We start from the raw sequence: 12400 nt of genomic DNA on the forward strand, positions 1-12400 counted from the left end.
TTAGTTTGATTATGTGGTCTGGTTTTGGTAGTTTATTGGCGTTTTAAATGCGATTTATTAGTCCTGTTTTGATTAAGTATACGCCTAATGCTTTGAATTTTTCTATTTTATTTTGTGGGTTTAGGATTGCTTTTAGAGTAAGAGCCTTATTTAGATTTAGGGTGGTTTGTAGTGTAGTTCGGTGTGTTAGGTAGTGGGTGCAGTGTATGAGTGCGTGTTTTGGGGTTTCTTGTTGTTTGCAATGTGGGCAGGTTCCTGTTGCGTGTTTTCTTATTATTTTGAGGTGGTTATTTAGGTTGGTATGTCCTGTTTGGAGTTTAGTAATTACTCTGTCGATTTTTTGGGACGGATGTAGAATTTTTGGTTTGGTTAGGGTTTTTTTGAGAACCTTTTTGATTTGGCTATTTGAGTTTTGATATAGGTTATGCCATTTTTTGGTGATTTTTTGTTTAACACTTTTAATTTCTGATTTGGAGATGGGTAGGTTTGAGCTTATTTCTGGGATTTTAAGGGATAGTTTAGCTGCTTTATCGGCGTTTTCATTGCCGTATATTCCTACGTGTGCGTGGATCCAGATGAATACTATTTGTTTGCCTGCCTTAGTTAAATCGTTTGAGCTTTTTAGTATCTGATTTATTAGTTCAGGGCGGTTTTTGGTGTTTTTATTTTGGAGGGCTTGTAGTGCACTGAGCGAGTCGGTAAGTATTAGGATTTTTTGTTGTTTTTTAGATTGTTGATTATGAAGGGCTGAGGCCATGCCCATTAGTTCGGCCGTGAATATTGATTGATTGTTTGGGAGTCGGTAGGATTGTGTCGCTTTAGTTGGTTGTGTGATGTGGACTCCGAAACCTGTGTGTTTGGAGATCGGATCTGAGGATCCGTCTGTGTAAATGTGACACCAATTTGGCCAATTTTCATGTATGTATGCTAGTGTGGTGGTTTTGGCTATGTTTGGGTCGGTTTGTTTATTTATTGTGCTAGGTAGTGTTATGTCTATTTTGGGTGTTTTAAGTTTTGGGGTGAAGATATTTGATTTTTTACAGTTTTGTTTAAGATTGTTTATTTGGTGTTCATTTAAGTAATTGGTTATTCTTTGGGATATTGGAGTAAGTAGAGGGTGTTTTCGAGCTAAGGCTTGGTTTTTTGGGCTTATATTTTTGTTTATTAGGCTTTGAATTAGGGGGTTGGATTGAGACGCGGCCCAGAAATTTAGGGTTAATTGTTCCCTGCGTAGACTTAGTGGCATTTCTCCTGTTAAGTGAAGTGTAGGAGGTGCCATGTTGAGTGCGTGTTATTAGTTTTAGAGCCTGATATTGGATTGAGTCTAGTTTTTTGCTTAGGGATTGGTTTAGGGTGTCGTATATGGCACATCCGTAGTCTATTTTAGATATAATTAGTGATATATAGAGTGAGAGGAGGGTGTCTTTGGAGGCCCCCCAGTTTGAGCCAGTGAGGCATCTTAGCGTATTTAGATCTTTGCTACATTTAGTTATTAGATTATTTATGTGAGCGTCCCAGGAGAGATGTTCATCGAAAATTAGTCCTAAGAATTTGGTTTGTTTTAGGAATTGGCTTGGTTTATGTGTAGCTGGAGTTTTGGGGAGGCGGGTTTCATGTTTTTGTGTTTAAATACTATTCCTGTAGTTTTTTCCGAGTTAAGGGAGAAGCCCCATTTGTCAGCCCATTGCTGTATTTTGTTTAGAGATTTTTGAAGTAGGTTTTGGGCCATTTTAATGCTTTTTGTGCCGATCCAGAGGGCTCCATCATCCGCGAATTTAGATGTGTTTATTTTAGGGGATAGGCCCTCGAATAGATTATTTATCATTATATTGAAGAGTGTGGGGCTGAGGATACTGCCCTGGGGAGTGCCATTTTCTAGGGGACATTGGTCCGATAGCGTTTGGTCTATACCCACGGTTATTTTACGATTGTTTAGGAAGTCTTGGATGTAGTTTATTATTTGACCTTTGAGTCCTATTTTTTGTAGTTTTTGTGTTAGCCCGCTTTGGATAAGTCTAAGGAGATGCCTGTAGTATATTGTTTGCTGAGTTGTCCTGTTTTAATTATCCTGCTCTAAACGGACGAGGTTATCCAAGGTTGAGCGGCCAGGAGTGAAACCACTTTGATCTGGGTTTATGATGTTATTTTGAGTTAGGTAATGTTGTAGTCTGTTTTAGCCATAGATTCCATTACTTTACATAAGTTTGAAGTTAAGGAAATTGGTCTATAGGAGTTAGCCTGATTAGCTGGTTTATTAGGTTTAGGGATTGGCATGACTAAGGCCTGTTTCCAGGGAGTAGGTACTTGTCCGTTTTGATAGACGAGATTGTATAATTTAAGTAGTGCTTGGAGTAGTTTAGGGGGGAGTTTTTTAATTATTTTGTAGGAAGTTATGTCCAATCCTGGGGCTGTGCCTTTTTTCCTGTTTTGGATGACGTAGAGTAGCTCCTCCATTGTGTAAGGGTGGTTTATTTCTAGGTTGTCATTATTTGGTTCTTTGGTGGATTTGTTTTCTGTTTTAAGTTTATCTTGACATTTTTGGCTAAAGTTGTTACTGCTTACGGCCGAAAAGTGGTTGGCGAGGGTATTTGCCTTTTCAACGGGGTTTGTTGAATTATTAATGTTAGGTGGGGTTTTTTATGACGTGTTAAGCCTCTAATGGCGTGGATTTTGCGCCAGACCGTTCTGGCGTCTGTACGGTTATTTATTTCTTCACAGAATTTTTTCCAGTTTCTGGTTTTAGATATTTTGACTAGACTTTGAACTTGGTGGTTTAGTTCGTGAGCTATTTTTAGATGTTTATAGTCGCGTTTGGCTTTATTGAAGGCTGATTTACGTTTACGTCTAGTTTGTTCTATTTCCTCGTTCCACCATGGTACTGTTGGTTTGCCTGTTTTAGTTGTTTTAAAAGGGATGGAGGTTTTGGCTGCTTTTATTATTATCTGTTAGGTTTTTACAGTAGATTTCTGGATCATTATTTTCTAATTCGTTTAAATTAGCCTGATTGCAGATCACTTGAAATTGGTCCCAGTTAGCTTGGTTATAACGGAATTTTGGTTCTTGATTTTCTGTTTGTATTGGTACGTTTGTATTTCCTATGGTTATGTTTATGGGGAAGTGATCACTACCTAGTGGGACATCGTGTACTTCCCATTGAGTACTTTGGGCTAGATCTGCGGTGCATATAGTTAGGTCGATTGCCGACATTTTTTGGTTAATTTTATCGTACCTCGTCGGTTGGTTGTTATTTAGGAGTACTAGGTCGTTTGTTTCTATCCATTCGGATATTAGTTTGCCATGATTATCTATTTTATCATTTATGCTCCAGGTAGGATGGTGAGCGTTAAAGTCTCCTAGGAATATAGTGGATGTGTTGCTTATTTGGAGTAGCTTATTTAGATCCTCAGGTTGGACTTTTTGTTCTACCCAGTGGTATATATTAATGATGTTTATCTTTTTGTTATTTAATGTGATTTGAATGCCGATAGCTTCTAGGTTTGGCGTGTCTATCTTTATTTATTCGTAGTTTATATCTTCCCTGATGTATATAATCAGTCCTCCTGCGGCTCTACCTGTTTTTGGTTTAGCTCTATCTGTTCTAACTGAGTTATAGTTCGGTAGTGTGAATTTGGATTTTTTTGAGAATTTAGTTTCCTGAATACAAGCAATATGTGGGCCTTTATCTCGTTTAAATTTAGCTTTTAGTTCATGGCCGTGGGAGGTGAGTCCGTTGGCGTTCCACTGAAAAATATTTAGTCCTTCCATTATTGGGGTCGGGTGTTTGGTAATTTTCGTTTTAGTTTTATTTTACTTGGTGAGTTCTCTTAGGTGGAGGTTAAAGAGGAAGAAGGTGAGATTGGTTAAGTTTAGATTGAATGCTACTTTGTGGAAGGATTTCATGCTTGCGTTTGGTGAGTTTTGACTATGCATGTAAGCTAGCAGTAAAGTGAGACTATTTAGGTTTTTGAAGGTAGTTTCATTTGTTTTAGTTGGAGTAGCTTCGATTGTTTCCTCTGTTGTGGAGTACTCTTCTTCATCAGTTAAGTTAGAATTAGCTGTTTGGGTTTCCATAGGGGTGGCTTGCGGTGTGGAGGGTTGTGTTTGGGCTTGCGGGGTGGGCGTAGCTGTGGATTTAGTGTTTGTGTTTTTTTGTTGTGCCTGCTTGTGGGTGAATGTTGTTGCCTTGTGGGCTGTAGAGTGTTTGTGTGAGGGTCGTGTTGTGGTGGTCGTTTTGTGGTTTGTTTTGCATGCGGGTGTTGATGTTGTGGCTATGTGAGGTATGGGAGAGTTGGTGGGTGGTTGTGTGGCTGCATGTGTGTGTGAGGTGGGTGCGGTTTCTATGTCGTCGTCCCAGACAGAGCTTGCGGTTATGGGTGTGGTGTTTGTTTGAGGGATGGTGTTTGGGTGCGGTGTAGGGAGAAGCAGTTTTGATGCAAATTTTCGTGTTTGGATTTTGGCCGTTTCTATGTTAATGTGTTTGTTGGCCTGCTAGGTGAGGGTGTGTCTGTGTGGGCATTGGTTTGAAAGTGAGGTGTGTTTGATGGATTTGCAGTAGATGCACCAGGGTGAGCATGTGCCTGTGCAGTCTGTTTGTGCGCATTTTTTACATTTAGTTTTTTAAATGTGCATTTGGAGGCTGTGTGATTATATTTGACGCAGTTGGAACATTGTTTGACCTGTTTTATATAGGGTTTGACTTCTAAGCTAGTGTGGGCTCCGAAAGATATGTGTTTAGGGGCTTCGGGAAATCTAGCGGTCTTTTTGAAGTTGATGATATCAATTGAGGTTGGGACCGTTTTTCCGTTTCTAGTTGAGGTGATTATGCGGGTACTTGTGATTTGAGGTTGAGGGTTTAGGTCTTGGTTTATGTTTGCTTCTAGGGAGTAAAGTTCTAAATCTTCAGTTGTTTCTCTTGGATTGACTCTAATTACGCCTCGTGTGTATTGCTGCCAGTTTGGTTTTTGTTTGATTACGGTAACGTGGAATATTTGAGTTAATTTATTGGCTGCCATGAAGGATTCTTGGTTAGGGAAAATAATTTGGTATCCTTAGTTGGCTTTTTTAATGTTGCTGTAGTTTATCTTTTCTCGTTACTTACTTACTTACTTACTTACTTTGGAGATTTAACGTGCGCTTTCCGACTGATGCGTATTTCGCACACGGGCCCGGCCAGGCCATTTAATGTGTTTCCGAAAGGGGCGAGGGTGGTCTGTGCAACCCAAGAGGGGGCTTTAGGGGTTGCTTATATATAATTTGGGAATTTTGAGATTTGGAATATATGCCGATGGGGTTGGGGAGGAGAACTAAGGGAGCTGGGTATGGTGGATGATTGTTTGTTTGTGTGACTTTGATTTGGTAGGTTATTATGGTTTTAGATGCGTTTTATTAGTTCCGTTTTTATTAAGAATACGCCTAAGGCCTTGAAGTTTTCTAGTTTATTTTGAGGGTTTAGTATTGCTTCTAGAGTGAGAGCCTTGTTTAGATTGAGGGTGGTTTGTAATGCGGTTCGATGTGTTAGGTAGTGTGTGCAGTGGATGAGTGCGTGTTCTGGGGTTTCTGGTTGTTTGCAGTGTGGGCAGTTACCTGTAGTGTGTTTTTAAAAAAATTTTAGGTGGTTATTTAGGTTGGTGTGTCCTGTTTGGAGTTTAGTGATTACTCTGTCGATTTTTTTTGATGGATGGAGAATTTTTGGTTTGGTGTGGTTTGCTGAGCACTCTTTTGATTTGGCTATTTGAGTTTAGATATAGGTTATGCCATTTTTGTGTGATTTTTTGTTTGTTTACACTTTTAATTTCTGATTTTGAGATGGGTAAGTTTAAGCTTATTTCTGGGATTTTGAGGGATAGTTTAGCTGCTTTATCGGCGTTTTCATTACCGTATATTGCTACGTGGGCGGGTATCCACAAGAAGGTTATTTGTTTGCCTGCTTTTGTTAGGTCGTTGGAGCTTTTAAGTATTTGATTTATTAATTTAGGTCGGTTTTTGGTATTTTTGTTTTGGAGGGCTTGTAGTCCACTTAGGGAGTCAGTAAGTATTAGGATTTTTTGGTGGTTTTTGGATTCTTGATTGTGGAGGGCTGAGGCCATGCCCATTAGTTCTGCCGTGAATATTGATTGGTTATTTGGGAGTCGGAAGGATTGTGTGGTTTTAGTTGGTTGTGTGGTATGGACTCCGAAACCCGTGTGTTTGGAGGTCGGATCTGAGGATCCGTCCGTGTAAATGTGACACCAATTTGGCCAATTTTTGTGTATGTATGCTAGTGTGGTAGTTTTAGCTATGTTTGGGTCGGTTTGTTTATTTATTTGGCTAGCTAGTGTTGTGTCTATTTTGGGTATTTTAAGTTTAGGGGTGAAGATATTTGATTGTTTGCAGTTTTGTTTAAGATTTTTAATTTGGTGTTCATTTAGGTAGTTTGTTATTCTTTGGGATATTGGGGTAAGTAAGGGGTGTTTACGAGCTAGAGCTTGGTTTTTAGGGCTGATGTTTTGGTTTATTAAGTTTTGGATGAGAGGGTTTGATTGGGACGCGGCCCAGAAATTTAAGCTTAGCTGTTCCCTGCGTAGACTTAGTGGCATTTCTCCTGTTAAGGCCTGAAGTGAAGTGTAGGAGGTGCCATGTTGGGTGCGTGTAATGAGTTTGAGAGCCTGATATTGTATTGAGTCAAGTTTTTTAGATAGAGAGTTGTTTAGGGTGTTGTATATGGCGCAGCCGTAGTCTAGTTTTGATCTAATTAGTGATATGTAGAGAGAGAGGAGAGAATCTTTGGAGGCTCCCCAGTTAGAGCCAGTTAGGCATCTTAGGGTGTTTAGGTCTTTACTGCATTTAGTTGTTAGGTTTTGGATGTGAGCATCCCAGGTGAGATGTTCATCGAAAATAAGTCCTAAGAATTTGGTTTGTTTTTGAAATTTGATTGTTTGATTGTTTAGCTGGAGGATTGGGGAGGCGGGTTTCATGTTTTTATGTTTGAATACTATTCCTGTTGTTTTTTCTGAGTTAAGGGAGAAGCCCCATTTGTCAGCCCATTGTTGTATTTTATTAAGAGATTTTTGGAGTAGATTTTTGGCCATTTTCATGCTTTTAGTGCGGATCCAGATGGCTCCATCATCCGCGAATTTTGATGTGTTTACTTTAGGGGATAGACCCTCGAATAGATCGTTTATCATTATATTGAAGAGGGTGGGGCTGAGGATACTGCCCTGTGGAGTGCCATTTTCTAGGGGACATTGGTCCGATAAAGTTTGGTCTATACCCACGGTTATTTTACGATTGTTTAAGAAGTCCTGGATGTAGTTTATTATCTGACCTTTGAGTCCTATTTTTTGAAGTTTTTGTATTAGCCCATCGTGCCATACCATGTCGAAAGCTTTAGAGAAGTCTAAGAAGATGCCTGTGGTATATTGTTTATTTAGTTGTCCTGTCTTAATATCTTGTTCTAGTCGGGCGAGGTTATCTAGGGTTGAGCGGCCAGGAGTGAAACCGCTTTGATCTGGGTTTATGATGTTATTTTGGGTTAGGTAATGTTGTAATCTATTTGTAGCCATTGATTCCATTACTTTACATAAGTTTGAAGTTAGGGATATTGGTCTATATGAGTTAGCTTGATTAGCTGGTTTATTAGGTTTAGGGATTGGTATGACTAGGGCCTGTTTCCAGGGAGTAGGAACCTGTCCGTTTAGGTAGATGAGATTGTATAGTTTGAGTAGTGCCTGGAGTAGTTTTAGGGGGAGTTTTTTAATTATTTGGTAAGAGGTTAGGTCTAATCCTGGGGCTGTGCCCTTTTTCCTGTTTTGGATTACGTAGAGGAGCTCCTCCATTGTGTAGGGTTGATTTATTTCTAGATTGTTATTGTTTGGTTCTTTTGTGGGTTTGTTTTCTGTTTTAAGTTTATCTTGGAATTTTTGGCTGAAGTTGCTGTTACTGCTAACGGCCGAAAAGTGGTTGGCGAGATTATTTGCTTTTTGGGCGGGGTTGGTTGAGTTGTTAATGTTAGGGGTTTTTTTATGTCGTTTTAAGCCTCTAATGGCGTGGATTTTGCGCCAGACCGTTCTGGCATCTGTACGGTTATTTATACCTTCGCAGAATTTTTTCCAGTCTCTACTTTTGGCTATTTGGACTAGTTTTTGAACCTGGTGGTTTAGTTCGTGGGCTATGTTTAAATATTTGTAGTCGCGTTTTGCTTTATTGAAGGCTGATTTACGTTTTCGTCTAGTCTGTTCTATTTCCTCATTCCACCATGGTACCGTCGGTTTGCCTGTCTTAGATGTTTTGAAGGGGATGGAGGTTTTGGCTGCGTTTATTATATAGTCTGTTAGGTTTTTACAATAGGTTTCTGGATCCTTATTTTCTATTTCGTTTAAGTTAGCTTCGTTGCAGATATCTTGGAATTGGTCCCAGTTAGCTTTATTGTAATGGAATTTTGGTTCTTGGTTTTCTGTTTGGATTGGTACGTTTGTATTTCCTATGGTTATGTTTATGGGGAAGTGGTCGCTACCTAGCGGGACGTCGTGCACTTCCCATTGAGTGCTTTGGGCTAGATCTGCGGTGCATATGGTTAGGTCGATAGCCGACATTTTTTGGTTTATCTTATCGTACCTCGTGGGTTGGTTGCTATTAAGGAGTACTAGGTCGTTTGTTTCTATCCATTCGGAGATTAATTTGCCATGATTATCTATTTTATCGTCTATGCTCCATGTAGGATGGTGAGCGTTAAAGTCTCCTAGGAATATAGTAGATTTATCGCTTATTTTGAGTAGTTTGTTTAGATCCTCAGGTTGGACTTTTTGTTCCGCCCAGTGGTAAATATTTATGATGTTTATGTTTCGGTTATTTAATGTGATTTTAATGCCGTTGGCTTCTAGGTTTGGCGTGTCTATTTTTATTTCTTCGTAATTTATATCTTCCCTGATAAATATGATTAGTCCTCCTGCGGCTCTTCTTGTTTTCGGTTTAGCTCTGTCAGTTCTAACTGAGTTGTAGTTAGGTAGTGTGAATTTCGATTTTTTTGAGAATTTGGTTTCCTGTATACAAGCAATGTGAGGGCCTTTATTTAGTTTAAATTTAGTCTTTAGTTCATGGCCATGGGAGGTGAGTCCGTTGGCGTTCCACTGAAAAATATTTAGTCCTTCCATTATTGGTTTCGGGTGATTGGTGATTTAGTTTTTAGTTTTTATTTTATTCGGTGAGTTCTTTTAGATGGAGGTTAAAGAGGAAGAAGGGAAGATCGGTTAATTTTAGATTGAAAGCTACTTTGTGGAAGGATTCCATACTAGCTTTTGGTGAGTTTTGACTATGCATATATGCTAGTAGTAAGGTGAGGTTATTTAGGTTTGGGGTGTTGGCTGGTTGGGAAGTTTGGTTTGTTTTAGTTGGAGTAGTGTCTATTGTTTCCTCAGTAGTGGAGAAATCTTCGTCATGGGTTGGATTAGGTTTAGCTGGTTGAGTTTCCATGGGGGAGGCATGTGATGTGGAGGGTTGTGAAGGTGTTGGCGGGATGGGTGTAGCTGATGTTTTCTTAGTGTTTGTGTTTTGTTGTTGTGCTTGCTTGTGGGAGAGTGTTGTTGCCATATGGGCTGTAGGGTGCTTGGATGAGGGTCGTGTTGTGGTGGTCATTTTGAGGTTTGTTTTGCATACGGGGGTTGATGTTTTGGGAGGGTTCGTGGCTGGTTGAGTGGCTGCTTGTGTGTGTGAGGTGGGTGCGGTTTCTCGGTAGGGGTCCCAGACAGAGCTGTCGGTTATGGGTGTGGTGTTTGTTTGTGGGATGGTGTTTGGGTGTGGTGTAGGGAGGAGTGGTTTAGATGCAGGTGTAGCAAATTTTCGTGTTTGGATTTTAGCCGTTTCTATGTTTATGTGTTTGTTGGCCTGCTGGGTGAGTGTGTGTCTGTGTGGGCATTGGTTTGAAAGTGAGGTGTGTTGGGTGGATTTGCAGTAGATGCACCAGGGTGTGCATGTGCCTGGGCAGTCTGTTTGTGCGCATTTTTTACATTTAGTTTTAGGGTATGTGCATTGGGAAGCAGTGTGGTTGTATTTGAGGCACTTTGAACATTGCTTTACCTGCTTTATATAGGGTTTGACTTCTAATGACTTTTCTCGTTTGAACCGGAATCCCTTCATTCTTTTTCATAAATAAACCCCCGAAACATCAATCTGAATCCAAATATTTTCAACTCAAAGAGATTGAGAAAACCCAAGCGATTACTAATCACTCTACTGAGCAAACAGTCGAATCTGTGAGCACTGATCTGCCTGCTCATAGACACGAAGCTACTGCTAAACGCAAGGGGAAGATGATCCAAGCCCCCAAATCAAACCTCATGCCTTCTCATATTCAAACTAAGGCACACAAGCAACAAACTAGTCCCGCAAAGAAAACACCAGGTCATGGTAAACAAGAGATTCAGATCACAAGTTGTAGAGATCATTGACACGGCATTGTTCTCGATACCAAGCCGAAAAATGAGTGCCAAAGCAAATGCCACCGGCATCCTCAAACTGGCTTCCAAAAAACTGAAATACAAACAGTTCCAAAACAGAGTATGCCCTAAAACTCAATGAACGCTCATCTAAACAATCATGGACTTTTATTACGGTGGAACGCAAACAGCCTTCAGAGCCAAGGCAATGAACTAAATGCACCCGTCAAAATCAGGTGATAAAGCCGCTTGTCATTCTAATACATGAGACTAACCTCAGCGATCGCGAAAGAGCCAAATTCACACTACCTGGGTATACCCAATATAGAAAAGACATTAAGACTCATGCCTGGTAACAAGGGAGGATGACTTATCACCCTTGTCTCCGCCAGCTGTAACCTTGAACTTTAATGAATGCTAAAACTCACAACAGATATGTGTACCCTACTCACACACATGAGTCCCACATTGCTATTGCAGAAGGCGACCTCTTAAACACCTAAAGCAACAACAACGTCATGCATGGTTTGCTTCCTCTTGCGTTGATATGTCGCTGACAGTTGTCAATTTTCATTTTCATCCCGCATCTCCAGTACAACCTTTATCTTGCCGATGTATACATAGAACCACCATCACACGATTAACTATAACCTCGGTGCGTGGGAAGAAATCTTGAATGTGATGTACATAACATCAGCAAGTTATATATCCAAATTACATATCTACACTATCATTCACAGTGGGTGTGGAGAGTTTGTTGGTGTATTCAGTGTATTAATATTCTTCTCTAGTCATTGGGTTTCGTAAACCTGTGAGTGGACCTTTTTGAAAATAATTGTACCCCTATGCTTTTTAGATTTCAAAATCTTATGAGTTTGTGTTCGTGCATTCAACTTCATTACAGTGATACAAGTTACAATTAGAGAGATGTTGTACATTTGTGCATTATTCACTACAGTAGTAGTAGCCTTACTCCCTAGCTCAATGCAGATAATACACTTGTTTTGTTTACAGTTGTGACGCAGAGGTTATGAAAGCTTGACACACATGAGCATTAATAGCCATATTTACCTGAACTAACCTAATGTTGAACTCATCCATGTGTGAAATTATGTAGTCTAGTCTATCTGTACATCTTTTGTGTCGAATCGCATTATTAAAGTGTATGAAGATTTGCCAGTAGATACATTCATATACATTTGTGAGCACAAGACCATGAAGAGTAACCCTGACATTTCCTCGAAACCGTGGGTGTTGCCATGTAGCTTCAATATCTTAATCGGGGGCACGCGATTTGCTGTGCAGAGTTGGGCACGCCAGAAACCTATGATTGTGGGTTCGAATCCGGCTCGCCCCTACTATGTTTCTAGGTTTATCGGCACCATACCTGTCCTCATGTGTTTCATCGAAGTGGTAAACGTCTGAGACCTTCATCACTTCAGGCTTTCCTCCCACATTAAGCTGACACGCCGTGATACGGCGGCCTGTAAATAATTGAGTCTGGACCAGACAATCCGGTGGTTGATGTCATGAGCATACGATGACATGCATCAACCACGTCAGCGAGCCTGACCACCCGTTTTTGAAAGGAAACCATGAGATACAAAGATGACAGAGGATACTTTTCTTGATGCATAATACTTCCTAACAACATACACATCAAATACTCACTCGATAATCAGCCTTCTGAATTAAAATCTTTATATATTATCAATAAGTTCAACATTGTTAATAGACATCTGAAAACCAAACAGTTTACCTTGTCTGCCATCGTCTGCCTCGTCCGCCAACAACAATAGTCTTATCAAACTTATCACCCTAACTCGAGATAGAATACCCAGCAGTCTTTATTTTAAGATCACCTATACAGGATATCATTTCAACCATTCACCACCCTTCATCATTTGGTGAATTTGATCGCGAACTAAACCCCCAGCCAATGGGCAATGGGAGGGATCTGTCATGGTTGACACCACACAGACCCGGTCCCG

The 12400-nt window shown here is 40.2% G+C and overlaps 1 protein-coding gene across 1 annotated transcript in view; it reads right to left on the minus strand.

The window, feature by feature from the left end:
* LOC139449677 (sodium- and chloride-dependent glycine transporter 2-like) overlaps positions 1-12244 on the minus strand; it is a 30314-nt gene extending 18070 nt beyond the window's left edge. Inside the window, exon 1 of the mRNA XM_071231162.1 lies at positions 12169-12244. Coding sequence (XP_071087263.1) covers positions 12169-12180 — 12 coding nt within the window. The 5' untranslated portion in view covers positions 12181-12244. The remainder of the gene's footprint in view (positions 1-12168) is intronic.
* Positions 12245-12400: the final 156 nt, after the last annotated feature.

This window comes from Haliotis cracherodii, unplaced genomic scaffold (genome assembly GCF_022045235.1).
Source record: "Haliotis cracherodii isolate W230 unplaced genomic scaffold, xgHalCrac1.p SCAF_8, whole genome shotgun sequence".
Classification (NCBI taxonomy): Eukaryota; Metazoa; Mollusca; class Gastropoda; order Lepetellida; family Haliotidae; genus Haliotis; species Haliotis cracherodii.